The sequence below is a fragment of the Cnephaeus nilssonii genome, assembly GCF_951640355.1.
Source record: "Cnephaeus nilssonii genome assembly, chromosome: 23".
Lineage (NCBI taxonomy): Eukaryota > Metazoa > Chordata > Mammalia > Chiroptera > Vespertilionidae > Cnephaeus > Cnephaeus nilssonii.
In genome coordinates, this window is record NC_137094.1 from 5,649,304 (window position 1) to 5,676,877 (window position 27,574).

Below are 27,574 nucleotides of genomic sequence, written 5' to 3' on the forward strand. Positions count from 1 at the left end.
GACCAGCTGTGAAGGGCTCCGTGGTTCAAGGATGGACTGTGGGCGTTTGGAAAACACCAAGAGCGAAGATGGAGCAGGAGGGAGGAGGGGGCAGGAGGGAGGAGGGGGCGGGAGGGAGGAGGAGGGAGGAGGGGGCAGGAGGGAGGAGGGAGCAGGAGGGAGGAGGGGGCAGGAGGGAGGAGGAGGCAGGAGGGAGGAGGAGGCAGGAGGGAGGAGGGGGCAGGAGGGAGGAGGAGGGAGGAGGGGGCAGGAGGGAGGAGGGAGCAGGAGGGAGGAGGGGGCAGGAGGGAGGAGGAGGCAGGAGGGAGGAGGGGGCAGGAGGGAGGAGGGGGCAGGAGGGAGGAGGAGGGAGGAGGGGGCAGGAGGGAGGAGGGGGCAGGAGGGAGGAGGAGGCAGGAGGGAGGAGGGAGCAGGAGGGAGGAGGGGCAGGAGGGAGAAGGAGGGAGGAGGGGGCAGGAGGGAGGAGGGGGCAGGAGGGAGGAGAGAACAGGAGGGAGGAGGGAGCAGGAGGGAGGAGGGGGCAGGAGGGAGGATGGGGCAGGAGGGAGGAGGGAACAGGAGGGAGGAGGGGGCAGGAGGGAGGATGGGGCAGGAGGGAGGAGAGAACAGGAGGGAGGAGGGGAGGAGGGAGCAGGAGGGAGGAGGGGGCAGGAGGGAGGAGGGGGCAGGAGGGAGGAGGATGGCAGGAGGGAGGAGGGGGCAGGAGGGAGGAGGGGGCAGGAGGGAGGAGGGGCAGGAGGAGGAGGAGGCAGGAGGGAGGAGGGGGCAGGAGGGAGGAGGAGGGAGGAGGGGGCAGGAGGGAGGAGGGGGCAGGAGGGAGGAGGAGGCAGGAGGGAGGAGGGAGCAGGAGGGAGGAGGGAGCAGGAGGGAGGAGGGGCAGGAGGGAGAAGGAGGGAGGAGGGGGCAGGAGGGAGGAGGGGGCAGGAGGGAGGAGAGAACAGGAGGGAGGAGGGAGCAGGAGGGAGGAGGGGGCAGGAGGGAGGATGGGGCAGGAGGGAGGAGGGAACAGGAGGGAGGAGGGGGCAGGAGGGAGGAGGGAGCAGGAGGGAGGAGGGGGCAGGAGGGAGGAGGGGGCAGGAGGGAGGAGGGGGCAGGAGGGAGGAGGGGGCAGGAGGGAGGAGGGAGCAGGAGGGAGGAGGGAGCAGGAGGGAGGAGGGAGCAAGAGGGAGGAGGGGGCAGGAGGGAGGAGGGAACAGGAGGGAGGAGGGAGCAGGGGGAAAACCTTGAAAAGCTAAAGGCCAGTGAGGAGGTCTCTGTCCCCAAAACGATGGCCCATGAGCCACGAGGGACCGGCCGCAGGAGACACAGAACGGTGACACTGCGGTGTTGCCGAGAGGTGGTGAGCGGGCCCAGCAGCCGGCTCCCCGTTCAGAGGCCGGAGCGCGGCTCTCGGAACAGAAAGGGTGGCGTGCGGAGTCTGCCTGCCACCCACCAGCAAGGGACCCGGGTCCCCGACGGCCCATCCCCCCGGGGACGTGGTGGCTCGGTGATGGACCTGGTAGGCTTCATGCCCCAGAGTCCACTCGCGGCCTCAGCTCTCCGGAAAGCAAGACCAGCCTCTGGGATTTTCCGTGATTAAACGTGGAGATGCCACCGGACAGGAGGCGCGTGGAGGCAGAGGCGTGAAGGGAGGGACGGACGCTGAACCTCCTGCAACGGGGATTTCTGTGTCCCGGCGATGGCCCGGACCCGCCTTCTCCGCGTCCTTACGGCCTTAAAATGATGGAGATGAGTATGTTTGAAGCAGCGACGCTGGGAATTAGCATTGCGGCCGTTGCTTGGCAACCGGAGACTTTGGTTGTTTTATTTCTAAACGGGGAATGCTACAAACTGGGACCCGGAGTTTGTGCGAATAGTTCTAAATTGATGTTCTCCCTGTAAGTCGGGTGATAATACAGCATCCGTTTGCATGTAGAGGTTGCTAAATACACCTATGTGTCTGGGTGTGTGTCTCACATCACACACACGCACATACACACACACACACACACACACACACACACACGCCTTACACAGAGCTCTCTCCATTACCCGCCGTCTTATGTAAATCTGATGCATGGATATTCCTTTGCATTTTTCCTGGAAAATACCTATTTGATTCCGTGTTAAGCATAAATCACACACATTCGGGTCCTGAGGCACACACCTCCATGCCCACGGGAGCCGGGGGCACACAGCTCCATGCCCACGGGAGCCGGGGGCACACAGCTCCACGCCCACGGGAGCCGGGGGCACACACCTCCACGCCCACAGGAGCCGGGGGCACACACCTCCACGCCCACGGGAGCCGGGGCTGCACACACCTCCACGCCCACGGGAGCCGGGGGCACCCACCTCCACGCCCACGGGAGCCGGGGGCACACACTCCACGCCCATGGGAGCCGGGGGCACACACTCCACGCCCACGGGAGCCGGGGGCACCCACCTCCACGCCCACGGGAGCCGGGGGCACACACTCCACGCCCACGGGAGCCGGGGCTGCACACACCTCCACGCCCATGGGAGCCGGGGGCACCCACCTCCACGCCCACGGGAGCCGGGGCACACACCTCCACGCCCACGGGAGCCGGGGGCACACACTCCACGCCCACGGGAGCCGGGGCACACACCTCCACACCCACGGGAGCCGGGGGCACACACTCCACGCCCACGGGAGCCGGGGGCACACACCTTCACGCCCACGGGAGCCGGGGCACACACCTTCACGCCCACGGGAGCCGGGGGCACACACCTTCACGCCCACGGGAGCCGGGGGCACATACCTTCATGCCCACGGGAGCCGGGGCACACACCTTCACGCCCACGGGAGCCGGAGGCACACACCTCCACGCCCACGGGAGCCAGGGGCACACACCTTCACAGTGAGGCTGACACCAACCATGAGCTCCTCTCCCTCCCTCCCTCCCTCCCTCCCTCCCTCCCTCACTGGCTGCGAGGACCCTGGCCGGGTAGCTCCGTTGGTTAGCGCGTTGTCCCCATATGCCAAGGTTGCGGGTTCGATCCCCAGTCAGGGCACATACCAGAGGCAACCAATGAATGCAAAAAAGTAAGTGGCACAGCCTGGCCAGTGTGGCTCAGTGGTTGAGCGTCGGCCTATGAACCAGAAAGGCACAATTTGAATCCCGGTCAGGACACATGCCGGGTTTGCGGGCTCCATCCCCAGTAGGGGGCGTGCAGGAGGCAGCCGATCCAGATTCTCTCCCATCATTGATGTTTCTATCTCTCTCACCCTCTTCCTTCCTCTCTGAAATCAATAAAAAATATTTAAAAAAATAAGTAAATGGCCCAACAAATCGGTGTTTCTCTCTCCCTTCCTCTCTCTCTAAAAATCAATCAATAAAAATTGTAAAAATGATAATAACCGGCCGCGGGAGAGAGCGCCTCTCCGAGCGAGGACGGGAATGTGTGCTTCTTCAGAGCTGCTCGCTCTGCGGCCCCCAGACCCGCCCGTCCTGCCTGCACTGCCCACACGGAGAGGCGAGCGGTGACGTTTAAAGAGCCGCCTCTATTTTAACACGGTCATTTCGCCACAATCGCCGCCTCGAATTTGAGTCTCCAGGCTGCTGGCTGGTGTGGGTGAACGGCTGGGCTCCGAGGCGGCGACGTTCCCAGAAATGACCTCGGCTCCGGACCGCTCACCGGGGCTGACAGCCACAGCCCGGGCTCCACCCGCCCCTCCCGGGAGGCTGGCAGCAGGAAGTCAGCGACGGACCCCAACCAACAGGACCAGGTCTGGTCTCGGCCACAGGCCCCGCCGTGCGGGAGGCCCTGGGCGCCCCCCGGGGGCTGCGTGCCCAGCCGTGACCCGGGGGGCGGACGCAGCACTCAGGGCCACGGAGGGATGGAGCCTCCGTGACCCCCTGCTCCACGCGGGCGGACGTGTGAAACGCCTGTTGCTCAGAATCAGCGTGTGAGCGTCTGGCCGGCCGGCAGAGGAGCACACAGACGGTTTGCCATGCACCCGCCCCCGGGCACGGCAGTCGCCAATGGAGGGGCTGTTTTAGGGCTCCAGCTGCTTCCTCGGGGTCTGTCCCCCGAAGACAGCCTCCCCACGGGACCAAACCCCACTGTGAGAGAGCCGGGTGGTGGTGAAAACGTCCAGCCGTCCGCCCTGGCCGGTGTGGCTCAGTGGACAGAGCCTCAGCCCACAGACTGAAGCGTCCTGGTCTGGGTTCGATTCCGGTCAAGGGCACGTACTTCGGTTGCACTCGATACCCCACCCTGGTAGGGGCGCGTGCAGGAAGCAACCAATCCATGTCTCTCTCTCACTGATGTTTCCCTCTGTGTCTCCCCCTCCCTTCCACTCTCTCTAAAGCTCAACGGAAAAATATCCTCGGGTGAGGATTACAACAACCCAGTTTCCGAGTCTGTGCAGACGGCAGGGATAGGACGTGAGCCACAGCTGGTCTGGCACGGACAGGTCTGTGACGGACAGGTCTGTGACGGACAGCTCTGTGACGGACAGGTCTGTGACGGACAGCTCTGTGACAGACAGCTCTGTGACGGACAGGTCTGTGACGGACAGCTCTGATGGACAGCTCTGTGACGGACAGCTCTGTGACAGACAGCTCTGTGACGGACAGCTCTGTGACAGACAGCTCTGTGATGGACAGCTCTGTGACGGACAGGTCTGTGACGGACAGCTCTGATGGACAGCTCTGTGACGGACAGCTCTGTGACAGACAGCTCTGTGATGGACAGCTCTGTGACGGACAGGTCTGTGACGGACAGCTCTGATGGACAGCTCTGTGACGGACAGCTCTGTGACAGACAGCTCTGTGACGGACAGCTCTGTGACGGACAGCTCTGTGACGGACAGCTCTGTGATGGACAGCTCTGTGATGGACAGCTCTGTGACGGACAGCTCTGTGACGGACAGCTCTGTGACAGACAGCTCTGTGATGGACAGCTCTGTGACGGACAGCTCTGATGGACAGCTCTGTGACGGACAGCTCTTTGATGGACAGCTCTGATGGACAGCTCTGTGATGGACAGCTCTGTGACGGACAGCTCTGTGACAGACAGCTCTGTGACGGACAGCTCTGTGATGGACAGCTCTGTGATGGACAGCTCTGTGACGGACAGCTCTGTGACAGACAGCTCTGTGACGGACAGCTCTGTGATGGACAGCTCTGTGACGGACAGCTCTTTGATGGACAGCTCTGATGGACAGCTCTGTGACGGACAGCTCTGTGACGGACAGCTCTGTGACGGACAGCTCTGTGACAGACAGCTCTGTGACGGACAGCTCTGTGACAGACAGCTCTGTGATGGACAGCTCTGTGACGGACAGCTCTGATGGACAGCTCTGTGACGGACAGCTCTTTGATGGACAGCTCTGACGGACAGCTCTGTGATGGACAGCTCTGTGACGGACAGCTCTGACGGACAGCTCTGTGACAGACAGCTCTGTGATGGACAGCTCTGATGGACAGCTCTGTGATGGACAGCTCTGTGACGGACAGCTCTGTGACGGACAGGTCTGTGATGGACAGCTCTGTGATGGACAGCTCTGTGACAGACAGCTCTGTGATGGACAGCTCTGTGACGGACAGCTCTGATGGACAGCTCTGTGACGGACAGCTCTGTGACGGACAGCTCTGTGACGGACAGCTCTGTGACGGACAGCTCTGTGACGGACAGCTCTGATGGACAGCTCTGTGACGGACAGCTCTGTGGGCGGCCTGCCGGGGACCGGCTCCGGTGCTGGCCATGGGGGTGGGAATTCCTTTTATTGCCTCAGCTTAGTTTTTCTAACCTAACGGGGAGACGCCTGTGACCTTGGTGCCAAGAGGCGGGAGGAACAGCAAATGGCGGTAACGAGCGATGGAGGGAGCGTGCAAATGCACCCCAAGCCACTCAGGACTACAGCAGATTTCCCCAGACAGGGGTCCCCCAAGTTCAGGGCACCTGTGCAGCCTGTGGGTGCAGGACCGACTAGGGGTGGGAGCCCCGGGTGGTCTCCTGCCCCCCGAATGCTCTTCTGAAGGGTCTCACCATGCAGGGCTGAAGCATGGCGCTCGGACTGGCCAGCAGGCCTGGGAGGCGCGATGGCCACGCTGGGAACCCGTATGCGCCTGCGTCTGTCATCTACGAAGGCGGGTCATCTGCAAAGTCAGCACCACCCACAGGGCACCCAAAGTGCCGGGGGGGGGGGGGGGGCGCGCACCAGGATGGCTAAGGCATCCACCTCGCTTCCCGTCCTGTTCACACAACAGTCTAGTCCCGGGATGAAGAGAAGGGACAGCTATGTGCCCTCTGGGCGGATTCCCGTTAATTCCCAGAAGCAAGCACCTGACGCGGTTCCACACAGAGCTGCAGGGTGACAGGAGAGAGGGAGTGGGTCTTCCTGGGTGCTGTGGAGGGTGGGGCGGGTCACAGAGCTGCAGGGTGACAGGGGAGAGGGAGTGGGTCTTCCTGGGTGCTGTGGAGGGTGGGGCGGGTCACAGAGCTGCAGGGTGACAGGGGAGAGGGAGTGGGTCTTCCTGGGTGCTGTGGAGGGTGGGACAGGTCACACACGTGCAGCCTGGCTTTCTGCTCTCCTGTGAATGAGCAGCAGCTACCAGGAAACTGCCCTCTAAGAGCTGCCTGCACCTCGGCGGTGTTCCGGATGCTGCATAGCGTGGCTGTAGAGCCCAACGGAACAGACGGAAGAAATCCGCTCCCCCCCCCCCCCCCCGGGCTGAGCACCCCTCCCACGCTGCGCAGAGCACAGTCCTCAGAGCTAGACCGGCCCAGCAGACGGCAGCCTGGGCTCGGAACCACCAATCTCTGCCGCTCCGGGAGGCAGAGCCGTGTGACTGTCACGGACGGGCTGGGGGGTTGAGGAAATCCCGCCTTGTCTTCCTGTGCCTCGGAGAGGGCAGTTCCTCGCTGACTAACCCCTGTGCACACACCCGGGCTGGCTCTGGGCCACGGCGGAGCGTCGGGCCACGGGCGGCCCGCGAGGTCCCCAGGAGGCCTGGTGGCTGGGCCAGCGCGGTGGCCGTGGCCGCTCACCACGGCAGCCAGGCCAAGCCCGCCCTGCTTCAGGCGTGGGAACACTGTGATCCATGCTCCCTCCGAGCCAGAGCGCAGGCGCGAGCCAGGCAGACGCCTGCCCAGAACGGAGCCTCACACTTCTCGGCCCTCCCCAGGGACGGGGCTGGTCGTGGTGGCTGGCTGGTGCGAAATGTGTTTAAGTGAACCAGAAACCTGGAACTACTTGAACTAGCTAAGAAACAACTCATATATATATATATATATATATATTGATTTCAGAGAGGAAAGGAGAGGGAGCAAGAGAGAGAAACATCAATGATGAGAGAGAATCATCGATCGGCTGCCTCCTGCACGCCCCCCACTGGGGATCGAGCCCACAACCTGGGCATGTGCCCTGACCAGGAATCGAACCGTGACCTCCTGGTTTGAAGGTCGAGGCTCAACTACCGAACCATGCCAGCCGGGCTAAAGACAGTTCTTTATGTTTCCCTATATGTTTATAATGAAGCCCAACTCGAACCAAAAGGAAGTTCCTTCATCTAAAGCAAAAGCGATTGCATAGGCTCACAGCCATCCATCCTGCCCAGCATCCAGTCAACAAACACTCATTGAAACCATAAAAGCCTGTCACTCTGCAGAAACAATGGGGGAGAGAAAGGAGTGAAACACTTAATCGGCGACCTCATAGGGCGGTATTTTGAATTTTATCTGCATTATTATCATTTAAGTTACCGCAGTAACAGACACGTTCCCATTTTCATGGACAGGGAAACCAACTAGGGTCAATTACTCTCTTTCTACGGTCTCCACCCTGACAGTACCAAACAGCACTTCCTTTTCCTCCCTTCCTCCCTCCCTCCTCCCTCCCTCCCTCCCTTCCTCCTCCCTCTCTCCCTCCTTTCCTTCCTTCCTCCCTTCCTTCTTCCTTTCCTCCCTCTTCCTTCCCTTCCTTCCTTCCTTCCTCCTTCCTTCCTTCCTTCCTTCCTTCCCTCCCTCCCTCTTCACTTCCTTCCTCCCTTCTCTCTCTCTCTCTCATAAGTTGAGCATATTCAACTGTAGAAATAATATTGGATGAAACTTCATAAACCTTCAACTTGAATTTGTTCTCATAGGAAAGGGCCGGGGAAACCATGTCTAGGTTTACCCAAGCAGGATCCATATTTAAGAATCGAAGTTGCCGGTTAAGCTCCTGCCGCCCGTCCACGCGGTCCTGGTGCAGAGTGAGGCACTGCTGGCATCCCCTGAGGGCAGAGGCGCGAGAGGACTGGAGCACGGGCCGCGTCTCAGTCCCCGTGGCATACGCTGCCTGGCTGACCTTCTCCCTCCCACACGTCGGTAACTCTCAGTTTGAGGATTTCCCAGATCGAAACCACGATCCCATGTATGTTTGCTTAACCCTCATGGCAGCCACGTCAGCAGGTGTAATTTCCGTTTAAGCAGACGAGGACGGCGCACCGCGATTAGTCTTGCTGGCCACCGGTCAGTGTTCTAAATTCCACAAAAACCTTCCCCACGCATCACATCACGCCGAGACACGCCCCCGGGCTGTAGGTCAGAGGTACAGCTGCACCCCCCGTTTACGCTCAGAAAGAGGGGAGGAACCCTGACCATGGGAAATGCGTTTGCACAAGACGATGGGTGGTCACCCCCAAGCTTTATAAGCTCTGCTCCGTCGGCTTTTGAGATAAAATACAGGATTCCCACACACCTCATGCCACTCTGGGCGGCATAATTATACTAACAGCGATTTGCTGTTCTTCTGAAATTTAACGTGGCAGCCAGCAGTGTCATTGGTTAAATCTGGCAGCCCTCGTCCTAAGGGATGGGCCAGCCCGTCGTCAGCCCCTGCTCTCATCACCACGAAGTAGGTGCATCCGTACAGTGGGCACAGTACCCCCAAGGGCAGCGGTGACTGGAGACCTCAACTGAGAGGATTCCCTGTTTCCTCTCCCCGAGCAGCCTAAAGCCAGGAGAGGGTAGATGTCAGCATTTCCGTCGTTTCTGACTTTGGAGGGTCACGCACCCCACGGCTGTCAGCAAAGACGCGTTTCTGGCCCTGAACTAACACGCGGTCCCGACCGTCCTACCCCGCGCCCGGCAGCAGCCTGCCCGCCCGCCCTCCGCGTGGAGCGCGCTTACTTGTAGGGGACGTGCTTGCTGCCGTTGACGAGGGCCAGGATGACGTTGCCCAGCGCGGACAGGGACAGGCACAGCCCCGCGCCGCCGTCCCGGTTCTTGCTGAGCGCTTTCACGCAGCTGCCCAGGTCGATGAGGTGCAGGCGGCTGCGGCCCCCGGACACTGTCGGCGAGAGAGGACAAGGGAAGGGGTTAGGGTCTGGCAGACACTCTCCTGTCCTTCAGGTAGCTCCGAGGGGAGTCCGAGGGGAAAAGAGAGGAGAAAGCAAAAGGTTGACATTCATGGTCTAGGGCAGTGGTCGGCAAACCGCGGCTCGCAAGCCACATGCGGCTCCTTGGCCCCTTGAGTGTTCTAACGCCACTTCTTCAAAATAGACTCGCCCAGGCCGAAAACCGACTTCTGCGCGTGGGCCACGAAGTTTCAATCGCACTGTACGTGCGTGCCAGCATGTGGTATTTTGTGGAAGAGCCACACTCAAGGGGCCAAAGAGCCGCATGTGGCTCGCGAGCCGCGGTTTGCCGACCACTGGTCTAGTGGGAAACCCCAACAAAATCACGCCGGGTGACAAACGCCATGGCTCCCTTAAATTCCGTCCGGCACACGTCGCCGACCTTCTACCATCTACCGATTCTCCTGTGAACGAAAGGGGAATGCCTGTGGGCGGGACCGGATGGGACTGTGGGACGGAAATGCCTAGAAGGAGAGCAGGTGTGTCCGTGGACAGCAGGGCCCTGAAACTGATCGAGTTGGAACCTGAACGACCAGGCGGGACCACCTGCTCTGGTTGCTCATCACAGAGCCTCCGACCGGAGCTCGGGGTCACCGGGTTCTAACTCAGGGTCACGCCAGGCAGCGGCAAAGCCGGCGCCAAGAAGGAAGAGCCCACGTGTCAGATGAGCGTCTGCCGCGCGCCAGGCACGGCGCAGACGGCCTCATGCGATTCCCGCGGTAAGACCAGAAGCCAATACCCCCGTCCTCTTCATAAGTGAGAACACAGACGCTTAGGAAAGTTAAGAAACTTGCCCGTGAGCACTTCTGCTTCAGGCCCGGGTGAAGGGACAGGGACCGGACACCTCCTCTCTGAGCCAACGCGTGCAACGGCGCAAATGTCCATCCGCAGGTGGACAGGCAAATGGTGGCCCATCCGCCCAGACGATGGGCTGCCCCTCAGAGACATACGTGACTGAACCAGGGACACGTGCCACAGAATGACCGCGTCTCCCAGCAAGTGTGCGAAGTGACGAAACACACCGAGGACAGCCCAGATTAGACCCCATTTGTGTAGGATCCTGGGAATGCAAGGAACGTAGAGGAACTAAAGCCGTCAGTGGTGCCTGCGGATGGCAGGGAGGAGGGAGGGGAGCTGGAGGGAGTGATCGCCAAGGTCCCTGAACTTTTGGGGTGATGGGCATGTGCCCTCTATAGACTGTGGTGCTGGTTTCTGGGTGCCCACGTACAACAAATCTCACCAGATTATACACCCGACCTCCCCGTCTCGCTCGCCAGGCCTCGGCATCCCCACCCGCCCAGGTGCCCAGCTCACACCTCGCACCTCGCCCACCCCCGCAGCTTCCTGGTTCCCCCGCCTTCCCCCTTCTGTGTGGCAGGGACACGGCAGAGGGAGCCACGGGAGCTTTCTGTGGGCACCCGGCGGGTGGGGGCACGGCGGACCGGGTTCAGTAGAGAAAGCCGACGCAGGGGTGGGGGTGGCTGTCTGGGTCCTGGTGGACGTGCCGGGCACGGGGCCGTGTCTGGGCATCCGCCGAGCTGCAGGTGGAGCCACATGACGGCGCTGACGTGGAGCGCGAGGGTTCATGCTGCAGGCGAGATCACCGGGAACCCGGGTCCTGGCCCTAACCTCGCTCTCCCCGCTCCACCCTCAGTTTCCACCTCCCGTGCCGAGAAGGCGAAGGAGGTGAATGCTGGCCCCAGGCGCGCTCCTTCCCGGCTCTCGTTCCCTGGCGCGTCTACGGCACAGAACGCCTCACACTAAGGACGGGATGCTTTGTTTGCCTCCCAGTATGTCCAGCAAAACATCCTTAAAAGGGAGGGTGCCCTGTGCTCCTTCTCTTTCATCCCGTTTCCTGTCCTGCAAGGTCAGGTCGCACCACCGTGCAAGGAAAATAGTTATTTTTAAAGCAAAACAGCATCTGTTTTGCAGCGTAATTACTAGTCTGCAGACAGGAGGACTCGGATATTCCACGTGCACCGCAGATTAAAGGGCAAAGCTGGGCCAATTTGGACTTTCAGGCCGTCTGCGGTGATGCAACTGAGTGCGTGAGGTGCAGGTCGTAAAACAGCAGAGAACAAAGGCCTGTCATCACACCTGCAGGGCTCGGACGGAGAGGCGGGGCAGACGGTGGAAAGCGGCGCTGCTCCGCCCGCGGGAGGGTCGTGGTCGCAGAATTCTGAATCTCACAGCGCCTTGGGACGAGGTGAGTGAGCACGGCCCTGGGCTGGGAGCAGGATCACGTCACTGTAGGTGGCCCAGCGGGCAGCTCTGGGAGCCACGAATGAAACAGGTGACGCCTCACAGCAGATTCCTCGGAGACTTTCGCGATTTGGGGGCCACAGGTGCAGGGCTAAAGGAACATGGCTCGGTCTCCCCTGAGGAATCCTGTCTATCATCCAATACAGATATTTTAAGTCGACTTTGGCCGAACCAAACTCCTCACAGGTGTACTCGCCCCACAGAGCAACATACAACCCTGCCCACCCCCAGCCACTGTCCCCGGTGCTCACTGATCACCTGCAGGTGCCAGGGAACGCTAAGTTCTCCTGCTATCACTCCATTCCGGCAAGGACCGGGAATGCCAGAGCCGGCTCCCGTGCACAGATGAGGAAGGCGAGGTGCCAGCTGTTACGTAAACGGCCTGAGGTCGCATAGACGTTGAGTGCTGAGTGTAAGGCGGAAGCCCGAGCTATCTATGAGGCATGGAACGCTTCACCTCCCTCCCCTAACCCAGTGGTTTCAACCTTTGCTGCCCTTTCGCATCACCTGGGAACCTTCAAGAATAACACATATGGCCTGGCCGGCATGGCTCTGGTTGAGCTTCGACCTATGAACCAGGAGGTCACGGTTTGATTCCTGGTCAAGGGCACATGCCTGGGTTGTGGGCTCGATCCCCAGTGTGGGGCGTGCAGGAGGCAGCTGATCCATGAATCTCTCATCATTAATGTTTCTCTCTCTCTGCCTCTCCTTTCCTCTGCCCCTCTCCCTTCCTCTCTGAAATCAATAAAAATATTTTTTAAAAGAAGTTCTATTATAATTAGACATGGAGTCTTAGCCTCTTTATTAAAAAAAAAAAAGAATAATCCAGATGCCTGGCCCCCACTCCACGCCTTCCAATGTGACTGATGGAGTGTGACCTGGGCACTGGGAGTCACTGAACAGCTCTCCATGCGATTCTCATGGCAGCAAAGTTTGGGAACCCCCACCTTGTCACCTGGCCAGGTGCACCAGCGCTCTCCACGGCGACCACACACGCTGAGGCTGTGTCTCCTACTGAGCATGTGCACTTTTTCTCCCCACAGATGAGCTCTAGGTCAGCTGGGCTTCTCCCTCAATCTAATCATGCCTCTTTCACTTGGCGTTAGAGATCCTATATAATAAAAGCCTAACATGCTAAGTGCCCGGTTGGCCAGTTGGCCATTCAACCAATCAAAGCACAATATGCTAATGATATGCTAAGGCCGCTCAATGCTCGCTATGATGTGCACTGACCACCTGGGGGCAGACAATCAACCGGTTCACCAGTCGCTATGACGTGCAGTGACCACCAGGGAGTAGACATTCCGACCAGTAGGTTAGCTTGCTGCTGGGGTCCGGCCGATCAGGACTAAGCAAGATGGGCCAGACATGCCCTGGAGCCCTCCTGCAGTTCCTCCCCAGCTGGCCAACCTCCCGTGTCCCTCCCTACCCCAATTGTGCACTGGTGGGGTCCCTCGGCCTGGCCTGCACCCTTTTGCAATCCAGGACCCCTCGGGGGATGTCAGAGGGCTGGTTTCGGCTCAATGGTGGAATGACCGGTTGCTATGATGCACGCTGACCACAAGGGGGCAGACGCTCAATGCAGGAGCTGCTTCCTGGTGGTCAGTGAGCTCCCACAGGGGGAGCGCAGCTCAGCCAGAAGCCGGGCTCATAGCTGGTGAGCGCATCTGTGGTGGTAGGAGCCTCTCCCGCCTCCGTGGCAGTGCTGAGGATATCTGACTGCTGGCTTAGGCCTGCTGCCCGCGGACATCAGTTGGACATCCTGCGAGGGCTCCCAGACTGCGAGAGGGTGCAGGCCAGGCTGAGGGACCCTCCTGAGTGCACGAATTTCATGCACCAGGCCTCTAGTAAAATATAATCATGTATTATGTGAAGCAATAACAAGATTATGTAAAGACTAATGTTTTTAAACTAAATCCTGTGCTTTGGAAAGATGTGATAAAAATGAGTGTTATTTTTTTTTTTTTTAGAAAAGGATGCTAAATAGGTGTGAATGGAAAATTATAGAGTGGAAAACATGTTAGGAATCTAGAGCAAGTCTCTCCAGTGGGCTGCACAGGGCATTTGAAGCTCCTGAGTCACTCAGAAGAAATGTGAAGCACAGACCAGACGGTGAACATGAATGTGTTTATGAGAGGCAGGACCTCAATCTGAAAAAGCACCTCAGAGAGGGGGCCCCGCCCCGGATCGGAAGACCGAGGACGGAGGCGCGTGCGTGTGCTGTACGTTGCAATAACATGTTGATGACATGCACGGACCATTTTACATGAGTTCCCTTTTTAAACTAAGTCCCTCAATTACTGACTGACTCCTGACTGCGCTGCAGACGGGTGTGTCTCTGAATCACAGGTGACGGGCCGGTCTTTCTCTCTCGGAAACGCAGCTCAACTAGACGACAGAGAAAGTCACTCATTGTCCACAATGCAGCACAGGGCGGCTGCTTAGGGTCCCTTCTCCAGAGCTGGACTTCCCAGGGGTCCGCAGCCTGGACAGATTAGCAAAGCGGGGTGGGGGGTCTCCGTGTCGGGTGAAGATTTGGTCCCACTAATGCGCCGCGGACTCTGTAAACCAGGGGAATATTCTAAGCGTGACCTAGTGCATGTGCAGATCAGTGACACGCCCACATGGAACTTCCCTTCCCATCCTGACTGGACATGTTTAGCACACGTCAGTCTGCCGACTTCAGTGTGGGTCTGTGCGTGTATAACACCCACGCGTGTGTATAAGACTCAGGCGCGTGCTCACGGGTGCTTAGCTCCAGCCCCGGAGACCTCTTTGAACCAGTCATCTCCGCTCCCCAGGGCCAGGGGACGGCGACCCGCTGCTCTGCCCCCGGGCAGGTGGCGAGTTAATCAACGCCCCCTTCGCTGAGTCTGAATGCCAGGCCCACAGGGGTTATTCCATGCACATAAGTAAACAACATGTCCATGTTGAAAACACTCCGAACCTCCTCATTACAGGCTACACAGATTTAAATGCACAGGCGCCAAGCGAGCCGTGGGCTGGGGGCGTGCATTCTGGCCTGACCCCCTTCCCTGCAGCCAGGCGCGTGGCCGGCAGGGGCACCTCCGGGGGCTCGGGGCTCACCCCACGTGCGCCTGGCCCCCGCCCCTCCTTGCTCTCCTCTGCAGACGGTTAGGGACACCGAAGAAGTGTGGGGAGCCATTAACGGCACGTGCCTTTCTCTTTACCCTGAATTGATGATTTAAGAGCAATTTGCGCCCACAGCGTATCAATAGGAAGAAGATGAGGGAGAGGTTAAATATTTGGCCAGCACCCAGGGTGGGTTAAGTACTGACGGGTGGACTGTCGGGTTGAGGAATGTCCTCGCCGGCGCTTCCGTGGAGGCCGAGTTTTAAGTTCTTACAGCTGAAACAGTCTCATTAGCGGCTTCTCTGCTTTCAAGAGTCCCCCCTACTTTCCGATTCCGAATGGAGAGCAGAACCAGGAAGCACGGAGTGAGGAGCCAGAGCAGAGCTGCCACAGCGAGGTCTGCTGCCCCCCGAGGGCCGCCTCCCCAGCGCTCCCCTCGGCGCCTGTGCAGCCACTGGCCCGCGATCCAGGCCACGGCGAGGCACCCTTTGCAGAGAGGACCCGGATTCGCTGCAGGCTCTGCCTATTATTATTAACCTTTTGCACTCGGATGTCGAGTGTGACTCGACACGGTTAGCATTAGAATAAAGGAATCGAGAAAAAAGCAAGCGAGTGCAAAGGGTTAATATTATTATTAACAACTTAAAAGAGTAAATAACCACTTTTCAGACTCCCACGTGCACGCGGCTGAGACACCGGCCACAAACGCCGTGGAGGGCAGGACTTCCAGCGGCTCCCGGTTGTCAGGGAAACTCTGTCCTGATGTGAAGGTCTGGACCTCTCACCTCTCTCCTAATCCTCGTCGTTTCCTTCTTTAAGAAAGTTATTCTAGCCCTAGCCGGACTGGCTCAGTGGATAGAGGGTCGGCCTGCGGACTGACGGGTCCCCGGTTCAATGCCCGGGTTGTGGGCTTGATCCCCAGTGTGGGGCGAGCAGGGGGCAGCCAACCAATGATTCTCTCTCATCACGGATGTTTCTATCTCTCTCTCTCTCTCTCTTCCTCTCTGAAAACAATAAAAATATATATTAAAAAAAAGAAAGTTGCTGTGCATCAGGATGGGGAACATCCGGCCTGTGGGCCATACAAGGCTGCAAACTCATCTGGCCTGGCCCTGCCAAGGCATTAGGGGTGCGTGAATTCAACGTCTGACCAAATACAGCAGGCTGATGTCTAAGCTGATAACGGTGTATGGCGCACGAATGACATTATAAATACCCACAAGGCCCTGGGCAGGAGAGGTTCCCCACGCCTGGTGTACGTGGTGTGAGCTCCTTGAAGACCCATTTCCCTGAGAGATTCCCTTTCACCCCGTCTAACACCGCCCCCCCCCCCACGCTGGTTGCCAAGAGAGACCCCGAAGGCCCGCCTCCCCGGCGCCCAGGGCATGACAGGGAGGGCCAGCGCAGGGGGCCGCGGCTGAGGGTCAGAGCCCTGGAGCCAGTCTCAGGGAACGGGACTCCGGCCCAGGTCAGGCCCACGCTGAGACCTCAGGCCCGGGGACAGGGGTCCGGGACACGGCTTCAGGCCCCGTCAAAGCTGCGTGAGTGGCAGCAAGAATAAGCGGGCGACTCGTACAGGCAACAACGTGGATGGATCCCAAAAGCTACATGTAAGGACCAGACCCCAAGGCCACCCGTGGCCACGTGGTTCCACTTGTCTGATCTTCTGGATTGAGGAACACTATCCGATCCGCAGTGTCGGGCCGCGCAGGGGGGCACTACAGGGTCCCCAGGGAACTGGATGTGGGGAGCTTCGCTCTAGATCTCAATAGCGGTGCTGGTCACACAACCGCACAGATTTCCCGAAACTCACCCAAGGACACACAGCAAGCGTGTCACTGCGTGTAAACTATGCCTCATTAAAGCGGAATTAAAACCACCGCCAAGGAGCAGGAACAAAGGAGGAACGACTAGGTCCGTGGTCGGCAAACTGCGGCTCGCGAGCCACATGCGGCTCTTTGGCCCCTTGAGTGTGGCTCTTCCACAGAATACCACGGCCTGGGCAAGTCTATGTTGAAGAAGTGGCGTTAGAAGAAGTTTAAGTTTAAAAAATTTGGCTCTCAAAAGAAATTTCAATTGTTGTCCTGTTGATATTTGGCTCTGTTGACTAATGAGCTTGCCGACCACTGGGCTAGGTCAACGGAGGCGCTGAGATGGGAGAAGGGAAGAGCTTCCACGTGGGGGCAGCAGGCACCCCCTAGACTCTAGGGCAGGGGTCCTCAAACTTTTTAAACAGGGGGCCAGTTCACTGTCCCTCAGACCGTTGGAGGGCCGGACTATAGTTTAAAAAAAAACTATGAACAAATTCCTATGCACACTGCACACATCTTATTTTGAAGTAAAAAAACAAAATGGCAAAAACACCCGAATGTGGCCCGCGGGCCGTAGTTTGAGGACGCCTGGCCTAGACCCACCTCCAGGATCCTGGCCTGCAAGACTCCGGGCAACAAGGAGACTTGGGAGAAGTTGGGGAGCCCACCCCCAGATCCCAGGGGGCTGACTTAATTCCAGGCTCCACCTCCAACCAGGAGAGTTGATGCCCCCCCCCCCCCCCCCCCCCCCGAGTCAGTCAATTAGCTCACAGTTTCCGGCCCTCAGGGTTCCTCTCCTCAGGGGGCCACGGGCAACAAGCATCCTTGAGACAATCCTTCCCCGCCGCCCTGGTGTGAAAGCCCCACAGAGGCGGACACTGAGAGACGGGGAGAGCCGCTGCCCGGCAGCCCCGCCGTGCCCACACCTGCCCTGGTCCCAGGTCCCAGCTGAGGAACTCGGCGAAGGGCTGGCACCAGCCGGGGAGCCTGGACAGACACGCCTGGCAGTCAAGGCCAGAGCGTGGCCCACGGTCAGCGCTCACTGCAGACAGCCCGGAGGGCCTGAGCCACCACCCGGGGGGGGGGGGGGGGGGGTCCTGGCCGTGCAGCTGCAACAGGGACTGCGGCTGGCTGACAGGGAACCCCCGCCGATGGGGGGGGGGGCTGGGGAGGGAGCAGCCAGAGTCCGCTTGGCTACTCCACCGCCTGATCCACAGGCCACTTAAAAAGCAGAACCTGCCCTGGCCGGTTCGGCTCAGTGGATAGAGCGTCGGCCTGCAGACTCAAGGGTCCCAGGTTCGATTCCGGTCAAGGGCATGTACCTTGGTTGCGGGCACATCCCCAGTGGGGGGTGTGCAGGAGGCAGCTGATTGATGTTTCTCTCTCATCGATGTTTCTGACTCTCTCCCTCTCCCTTCCTCTCTGTAAAAAAATCAATAAAATATATATATTTTTTAAAAAGCAGAACCTGCTCCCTTTCGGGCCCACACAGCGGACTCCAGCTAACGACTAATCACACTGCCAGGTGCCCTGGTGGATAGAAGCTGGTCTTTTACGGTGAGCGCCTGCAAGGCTTGGGGACAAAACGATGCCACGAAGCAGCCGTTCGGCCTTTTAATCTCTGTTCTCCCCCACGCCCACGGCAGTGACACTCGCAAATTATCTTCACCAGAGCACCCTTCCCCTCGGCCAGGGCAAAGGTGAACGTCAGCCCGGACTCGACAGCGATCCTGAATCACACGTGGGGGCGAGGGGGCGCCCAGCTGGGGAACCCGCCCACGTGGACCAGGTCACGGCCGCCTGGGGAGGGCTGCGCGGCGAGGCCGGGGGTGGTGGGGGCGCAGGGGGGGGGGGCCGGGGGAGGGACTTACTGCCGCCCTTGCCGCTCTTCTCCATGCGGTACTGGTAGATGTGCAGCGTGAAGAGCATGTGCGAGTTGCGCAGGTCGTCCTCGTCGCAGTCCTGCCGGTGGCCCCGGCGCGCGGCCAGGGCGGCGTCCAGGAAGAAGGCGGCCTTCTCGGCCGTGGGCGCCCGCAGCTCGCTCTGGTTCTGCAGCTGGAAGACACAAGCGAGAGCTGACGCCGGTCCGGGGGTGCTGGCCTGCCCTCCCCCGGCTGTCCGCTCAGCACAGCAAGGCTAAGTGCCCCTCCAGGGCCCCAAGGCCTTCCAGGACACGGCCCTACACGCACGTGCGGCTCTCAGCTTCATTCATTCACTGCTGACGACTCACTTACTGGAGGGCATGTATTTCCCCCCGTTTTACCATTTAAGTCGCATCTGTAAACCGCAGGTGTGCAAAGCAAATGGATGGCCCAACCGTCGATCTGTAAACCAGGAGGTCACCGTCCGATTCCCGGTCAGGGCACATGCCCAGGTTGCAGGCTCGATCCCAGTGGGGGTGTGCAGGAGGCAGCCGATCAATGGTTCTCTCTCTCGCTCCCTCTCCTTCCTTTCTAAAATATATGTATATTTAAAAGCAGCCCTAGCTGGTTTGGCTCATTGGATAGAGCATCAGCCTGTGGACTGAATGGTTCCAGGTTCGAGACCAGTAAAGGGTGCATGCCCAGGTTGTAGGCTCAGTCCCCAGTGTGGGGCATGCAGGAGGCAGCTCATCAATGATACTCTCTCACCATTGATGTTTCTATCTCTCTCCCTCTCCCTTCCTCTCTGAAATCAATACAAATATAAAAAATAAATTAAAAAGCAAATGGGTGTATCTGAGTGGGAGCAGAAGGCCCCGGAGGCCGGCCCACCAGCACGCGGGCTGTCCGTTCACCTAAGACAGTGGTCAGCAAACTGCGGCTTGCAAGCCACATGCGGCTCTTTGGCCCCTTGAGTGTGGCTCTTCCACAAAATACCACGTGCAGACGTGCACGTACAGTGCGATTGAAACTTCGTGGCCCATGCGCAGAAGTTGGTTTTCGGCTCTCAAAAGAAATTTCAATCGTTGTACTGTTGATATTTGGCTCTGTTGACTAATGAGTTTGCCGACCACTGACCTAAGAAAACCCGGGGCGGGGCCTGCGTCTGATCGCACAGGTGGGATGGCTGCAGGCAGGCGGGCTGCGAAGTGTGACTCCACTTCTCTGATTGACCTCACGGCGCCCCAAAGAAGTGGAAGAACTGGGTTAGCTTAGCTCGACTCCCCGTTTTCCCAGAGATTTAATTAAAGCCGATGCTAGATCACATTTCCTGGCATCGTTATAAGCAAGACGTAAGTGTCAAAGACGAATGCAAACACCCAGGATGCTTGGATGCCTCCTCCGTGTTATTTAAGGGACGCCTATTTTTATCTGTAGTCCCTCCATCCATGTGCATGGCACCCTCGCTAATGGGCCAGAGACAGCGTCGTGAGCAACGTGTCTGAACCCTCGGCATCCCCGGCAATCACAGGAAACCTTCCACAGAACACGGCACGCCCTTTCTGGGGAGAGAGAAGGAAATTCACTATTTCTGACTTTTCCAAAGAAATGGAACTGCAGGAGATGATCTAGGGTCGGTACAAATTCTGGAAATGTTCTGCCTGACTGTCCCTACAACTCTGAACTGTGAGGGCCGATATTGGGAATCTGAGACCATAAAAATCCTCAGACTTCAAAGAGATTCTGTTGTGTTCGTTGTTTTGTACTCAGTGTGGCCACAAAATAAGCCAAAGACTTCTTAAGATTTTTCAACAGGAAGAGTGGACATAAAGAGCATGTTGGTCTCTCTCTTCACCGTCTGTGAACCTGCACCTTCACCTCCAGGGACCTGCATTAATGCAGAAGTGGGCGGACCCTGTAGCATCGTTGAGGGTGTAGATAATTCTTGGAGCAGGAGTGGGGGGTGGGCAGGGGGGAGGGGCTGGTCTCCATCGTAGGTGCCGTGTAGGTACCACCTGAGCATGTCCTACGCTACAGAAGGGTGGTCCTCAAAGTGGGTCCCTGGACCAGCCGCAGCAGCACCCGGGAACTCGCTAGAAACCCACACTTTGAAGCTCCCTCCAAGGACCACTGACTCGGGGAGGCTGAGGCGGAGCCCAGGGGTCTGTGTCAACAAGCCCCCCAGGTGGCTCTGACGAAGACTCACGTTTGAGAACCACTGCATGAACGTTTCCCCGACCAACTGGTTTGTGTCCTAACTAGCTTCCCCATCCACATGGTGTGGGATGCGTCTGTGACAACTATGAACGGCCCGTCCTGGTCAGGCATGGTGCCCACCCTCTGCGCGTTGCCGAGAACTCACGGGGCAATCCCAATACAACTGCTACGCGTGTTCTAGTGACAGGAGGAGCATCTGAGAGGGCTTCCCGGAAGAAGCGACAGCTAGCTGAGACCTGAAGGGTGAGGAGTTGGCCAGATGAAGAGCCGGAGGGGAGGAGGCGGCTCCGTGCACAAGGAACAGAGCGTGCAGAGGCCCGGGGTCAGCGGGGGCGGCGGCGATGCCTCGGAGCTTTGCTGCTGAAAGTGTGGGCCTCCTTGGGAAGCTGGTGGGAAATGCATCCTCAAGGCCCCCGCCCAGACCTGCTGAGCCAGCATCTGCATTTTTAACAAGATCCCCAGCGATGGATACGCCCCTGACGTGTGCGGGCACCGCTTTCTGGGTAATTTATCAGGAGCGGCGGGAGGGGAGTGTGAGAGGTGAAGTTAGGAAGGTCCATGTGGGGCCTTGTGAGTCCCGAAGAGCTTGGGGATGGAGGACTCCTCTGCGCAGGGGAGAGCACGGTTAGGTGTGAGAAGGGGGGTCCTGTCCCTCCCTGAACGCCTGCCTCGGGGAGGCTGAGGCCGGAGAGCCCGCTGCTGGAGCCTGGAGAAGGGATGCCTGGCGTGAACCGGCTGCCCCTGCCTGTGCCGCCACCGCCGAGCAGCAGGACTGACCCGGCTGTGAGCCAGGCCGGAAGGCCGTCACAGAGCCGTCAGCAGCCCCGTGGAGGCCGCGGCCGTGTGTGCAGAGCAGCAAATATTCCCGTTTGTTTTAAACAAAAGAAAGATTGCACTTTTTTCCTCCCCCCCCCCCCCCAACCCCGAACGGGGTGTAAAGGATGGAAATTCAATTTCCTCCAAATGCTACCCCTGTGGTGAGTCCTGCTCGCTGCCAATGACATCCGAGGCACAAATATTTAGGTGGGGCGGGCAGACGGCCCCGCCGCTGGCGGCCGTGACGTTCCAGGCCACGTGGGTGTAAACACGCGTGAGCCGCCCGGTTCCCGTGCCCGGGGGTCAGCCTGGGGGGCCCCAGCCTCGGAGGTGGGCTGAGCCACCGGGAGCCCCGGGCCCCGAGCCGTCAGTCACCTGCGTGCCGCAGATGGGGTCCTCGCACAGGTACACGCCCGGGGACTGGCCGTCCTGCAGGCTGCCCGTGGCCACCTCGGCCAGCAGGTCCCGCAGGCTCTCCTCCCGGCCCCACACCTCCACGGCCGAGACCCGCACGGAGAAGCGGGCGCCGGTCTTCTCCTTGCGCTCGTTGATGAGCTTGAAGAGCCAGGCGATGGCGCAGGGGATGATGCCCAGGCTCTGCGTGGAGTCGTCTCTCCCGATCATGGTGTAGGACTTGCCTGGGAGGGGGAGGGGGGGAGATGGCGTGAGTGTCCAGGCGGCATCCCAGCCTCAGGAGTGGGTGCCCAGGAGGCAGGAGAACGGCATGGAGGCGGGAGGGAGGGGGAGAGGGGATGACAATAAGCGTGACACACAGCGTTTGCCGACAATGACCCAAGGCCACTTCCTGGCGCTCCTGATGAAAGGGCTACAATAAGACCGCAGAGCCCTGGCAAAGGAGGAGACTGAGTCACCAGGGACCTCTAGGAGGACCCCAATGCCACACGCCCCCAGCTCTGCACGGTCTTACCCGGAGTGGGAGGCAGGGGCTCATCGCTATTCGGTGCGTTATCTTACCGCCCCCCCCCCCCTTGCACTTTACACCCCCTCAAGTTCAATGCTGTGTGTCTCTTCACCGCACGAGCAAAGCCCATTAAGCCCGGCCACGGCTCTGATCAGAGATGGAGAGAGAAGGGAGGGAGGGGGAGGGGCTCTCCGTTCCCGCTGGACCTGCCCTCCAGCGCCAGGGCCTCCGGCGGCGTCTCGGCCGAGGGACACGTCTCACTCACTCGCCCAGCCTGAGCGGAGGCCTGTGCACAGGCGGCCACGGGTCAGGGTGTGTGGGGGCGGGGGGCGTGCAGTGTCCAGGTGCCTCCCTCCCAGGTGCCCGGGGGGCTGGGCTGGGCTGGGCTGGAGGTGGGGAAGCGAGGCCGCAGAACCGCCGACGGTGCAGCGTGGCCTGGGCTCTGCTTGGAGCTGCTCCTCAGACCTTTACGTCGGCTCCATCTCCAACCCAAATCCTCCCGGGGCGGGGGGGGGTCGGGGCCCTCGTGCTTCCCAGCAGCCCCTGCTCAGGGGGTACGTTGTCCTGCGGGCTTGCTGGGCGTGACCCTGACCTGGACCCCATGGGAACCACCCCACGGCTCCCTGCTCATCTCCGGAACGTGAGGGCTTCCCTGGATGATGGTTCCCACTCAGAATGGAAATCTCATCTCAGAAGCAGGGATGCCCATTGGGTCATCTAACTCAGCACCTCAGGGGACGGCCTCTCCTCTCGCCGGAGGGCCGGGACAAGGAGAGGGAGGCGGGGGGGGGGGGGGCGGAAGGGAGCCCAGGAGCAGTGCACGGGGGGGGGGGGGGGCGGGGGGGGGGTAGAGCCTCACTGACCCAGCTTGGCGTGGCCGAAGCAGAACACGCAGCCGTCCGCCCCGTTGACCACGGACTGGATCACCTCCGCCACGGTCCCGGCGCACACCTCCGCCTGCGGACACGAGAGGAGAACGCGGTGAGTGGGCCTCACTGACGACATGGAGGAGCCGGCTTTCCTGGGCTCGGGGTCACGGCGCTCCCAGACGGGACTCTCACCGCCCCTCGGTACCCCCCGCCCATCCCGCCGGCGTCACACGCAGTAACCCCGAGCCCCCCTGCTCCTCCCAGGACATCTCAGCGCTGTCTGCTCACCAGGCAGAGCCACGGAGGGGACACGGGAGCCTTCATGGACCTCACGCCCGGCCCTGCCGCTATTCTGGCCTCCGGACGAGGCATTTAAACTTTCCATTTGCTCTCTGCTAACTAGATCCTTCCTTACACACACACACACACACACACACACACACACACACACACACACATGCTCACACATGCATGCACACAGGCACACACACCCTTATAAACCGGGCCAGCCTTTAGAGGGGGAAGGGTGAGCCGCCACTTCAGGAAGGTGACCTTGAGAACCACCGTCATTCTAATCGAAGCAGGAGGCTGGTGATGTCTGCTTTCTCTCCCCATCTCCTTCCTCTTTCTCACTCCTTCTTCTCAGCCTTTTCTTTCTTTCTGCACCGATACAGTCAACGTACACAATTCCTCCACAAATGAGACACGCTAACTCCTGACGTGGGGGGCGGGGGGCAGAGGGGGCAGGCTCCTGAGGACGTGGGCATATCCCACTAACACTCCTGCGCCACGCCCTGTCATCCCTAAGGCCTCGGTCCGTTCTGGGGACCACGCCGGCGCCCCGGGACACGCCCTGGCCGGGCCGAGCTCACGGTGGCCGGGAACAGTGATCCGCTGTGCCCAGCAGCTCTGCTGGGCACCGCCCAGGGGAGGAGGGCAGGACGGGGCTGACGTGGGGGGGGGGGGACCCCAGGATCCATCATAGCCCCAGGGCCTGGGCCACGCGAGCCTGGGGCCGCAGAATCTCCATGGAACTTGCCAGAGGCTGAGCGAACGCTGCCCTCCTTGGACACAGCGGGAGACAGAGGTCAGAGGCGGGGAGCCCACCCCACCCATCCCTAAAGTCAGCTGCACAGATGGGGGCCGCAGGGAGAGTGCAGGCTGCGTGCGGGCCACAGTGCCATCCGCGAGCCACCTGTGCCACCAAGGAGGCAGGAGAGGCCTCCACGCACAGGACAGGCCGAGGCCCTGCCCGTGTCCACGGAGAAGTGTGGCGAGTGACTGTCCGTCTGCGGTTTGTTAGGAGCTGCCAGCGGCCCCTGGGGGCACCGGCTGCTTTCCTGGGGCCCGGAGACACGGGCGGCCCTGCTGAGCCCAGAGCAGCGAGGGCCCAGGCCCCAGGCAGCCCTGCTCTCCCACAGGGGAGCCCTCCCCACCCTCCCCATTGCCCGCATCTGTCCCCTCAGGAGGCGGGCACTCCGGGAGGCGATGAGGTTAGGGTTAGGGTTAGGCTCTGGGTCCCTCCACCCTGTGAGGTCCCAGCGAGATGCTCTTTGTGAACCAGGGAGGGGGTCCTGCCAGACACTCCGACCTCGGACTTCAGCCTCCAGACCGTGAGAAACGCATTTCTGCTGTTATAAGCCGCCCGGTCTGTGCCGTGTGGTACGGCAGCCCAGAGGGACTAGGTCACCGCCGCGAAGCCAGGCCAGCGGGGGCTGCCCCGCCGCAGGCAGCTGGCGACAGCCACGGCCACTTAAGGACATAGGATGCCTCATAACGGCAACAGGAGCAAGAAGGTTCTGTCGCTGCTTGGCGTCAAGAGGCTGGTGTCCTGCCCGGCTGTGGCTCAGGGGTTCAGCATGGACCCTTGAACCAGGAGGTCACAGTTCAATTCCTGGTCAGGGCACGTGCCCGGGTTGCAGGCTGGATCCCCAGTAGGGGGCCTGGAGGAGGCAGCCGATCCATGATTCTCTGTCATCACTGATGTTTCTCTCTCCATCTCCCTCTCTCTGAAATCAATAGAAAAATATTTAAAGTATGTTGTTTAATAACAGCTAATGTCCTTAGAGACGAGAGAAAGCACAATCCATGGCTGTCCGGGCCGCTCAGGGCCCCTGCGGACCCCCAAGCCGACCACAAGGCCTCGGCCGAGCCCGCCCCGTGCGCCGCTGCCCTCCCTGCTGTGGGGGCTCAGAGGGTGCTGGCCCGTGAGGCTGAGCCTGGCCCCCACCAGCAGCGTGACGTCAGTGGCAACAGTGATGACTAAAGAGCCACAACAGCTCACGTGTGCTGGGTACTGACGAGGGTCTGAGTCCCTCGTGTGCCCTCGTTCAGTGAATCACCACGGCCTGAAGGAGGTGCACGGCGGCTCTGTCCTCATCTACAGGTGGGGACACTGCGACTTGTCCAAGGACACGCTGCTGGGAAACGTGGCTGAAGGGACAGGTGGTCACAGATAAACCCCCTACGGAGCAGGACACACAGAGGTCCAGGGGAAGGAGCTGGAAAAGACGCCCGCTCGGGGAAGGGGCTGCGAACGAGACGTCAGCTCCGCGTCCCCGTTTCCTTGTCTGTGACACTAGCCGTGCCTCCCTTCCCACACCAGAGCATTCTGGGAAGATGAATGGGTCAAGTCAGAGGACACTTCTTGACACTAGATTTTTTCGAGCTGTCACTGATTAGAATGTTGGGAATTATAGCACACATTAAGCATCTGAAGAGGATGCTCTGGACTACCGAGCACGCGAGCTCTGCGACCGAGCACGAAGCGTGAATAGAGGCTAGCGAGAAAGGAGCCACCGTTCCCGGGGATGAATTGGAAATGCATTAGCAGTCCGAGCTGAATTTAGGGCTGGCTTTGGAATTCCTACAACTCGGGGAGATTTGCTTTGGAGAGTGTTCGCTGCATCAGTTACATGACTTGTGGGGCATGTGTCAGACCCACTGTCGGGTTTAGATTGGGGAGCCCACGGGGTGGGACAAGACGCCAAATATGCAAAGAGGGAAACGGTTGTCTTTTCGTGGCAAACTCTTTGGGGAAAGCACAGGCTCGGCTTGTTGATGAGTGGAGCCTACAGCACGTGCCACCGGCCGACGCCGTATGGACATCACGTCTTCCGGCACCAAGACGCACATGGAGGAAAGGAACAGGAGGTGCGAGTGGCGGCTGTACTGTGCCCGGTTCTAGAGGCTATTTGGTCACCCTACTGCACACTGTTGTGTATACACTGAGTGCCAGATTATTATGATCTCTGAACGCATAATAATCTGGCCACTCAGTGTGTGTGTGTGTGTGTGTGTGTGTGTGTGTGTGTGTGTGTGTGTGTGTGTGTGTGTGTATTAGAGGCCCGGTGCATGAATTCGTGCATGGGTGGGGTCCAGCCAGCCTGGCCAGGGGGAGGGGACATGGGCGGTTGGCCGGCCTGCCTGCTGGTCAAACCCCTGGTCGAGGGGACAATTTGCATATTAGCCTTTTATTATATAGGATATACACTGAGTGGCCAGCTTATTATGCGTTCAGAGATCATAATAATCTGGCCACTCAGTGTAAGTGTTGAAAAGTGATGGACATTTATCTGGAAGGCGCAGGTGTCTGATGTGAAAATGCGGGCTAAGCAGGCCACTGCATACGTATAGCCTGGGCTACAGTGTCTATGAGAAGGTTCAGTTGCTCCAGCTCATTGCACAGGAACTGCCCCCGATGGTGCAGCTAATCTCCCATCAGACATCTGCTCCTGCTGGGATGGGCTCCAGGAGCGTGGGCCCGGGAATCTTGGCACCCTGAGCTCCCAAGATTACAGTCAGAGCCGATAAACAAAATGGCCACAGTTCCCGACCTGCCCTGTGTGCATGCCCCTGGCAACGTGACTTTGCAGCCCCTCCAATCAGGAGGCGGAGTCTCTTCCCCACCCCTCGTACCTGGGCCAATGGGACACGGCACAAGAGACGCTGCTTCCATTCTGAACCTGGGCCTAAGGGCTGCATGCTTGGGCCATGCCGTGGCCATAAGAGTAAATCCAAGATCGCTCCTGGTTGATGAGAGACGGTGTGGAGAGAGACCAGGGGGCCAGCCAAGGCCATTCTAGAAGCCCCCTAAGCGGCCAATCCCCAAACATGTGGTGGCATCCAGCCTAGATCAGCAGAGCTGATCACAGACCAGAGGTGAGCCGAGCGGGGAGCAGGAGGACGCTCAGCTGACCCATCCACTCAGGAGCAATAGTAAACGCTTATCGCTTAAGCCACTGAATTTTAGGGGGGTTTGTAACGCAGCAGTAGCTGACTGGTTCAACAGCAATCCCTACCCTCTCTTCTCCCCCCTCCCCGTCCACTCCACGGACCCAGGCCACAGGACTGCATTACATGCCAGCCTCAGTTT

General features: G+C 59.7%; 1 protein-coding gene across 4 annotated transcripts in view; it reads right to left on the reverse strand.

The window, feature by feature from the left end:
• KIF26B (kinesin family member 26B) overlaps nt 1-27,574 on the reverse strand; it is a 371,316-nt gene that overhangs the window by 29,077 nt on the left and 314,665 nt on the right. For all 4 annotated transcript variants that reach the window (XR_013813119.1, XR_013813120.1, XR_013813121.1 and 1 more), the window contains exons 7-10: nt 23,194-23,287; nt 21,784-22,046; nt 18,385-18,568; nt 9,121-9,280 (exon numbers count right to left, since the gene is read on the reverse strand). Coding sequence is in view for 1 of the 4 variants with exons in the window: in XM_079763803.1 (XP_079619929.1) it covers nt 9,121-9,280; nt 18,385-18,568; nt 21,784-22,046; nt 23,194-23,287 (701 nt within the window). In the remaining 3 variants the exon portion in view is untranslated. The remainder of the gene's footprint in view (nt 1-9,120; nt 9,281-18,384; nt 18,569-21,783; nt 22,047-23,193; nt 23,288-27,574) is intronic.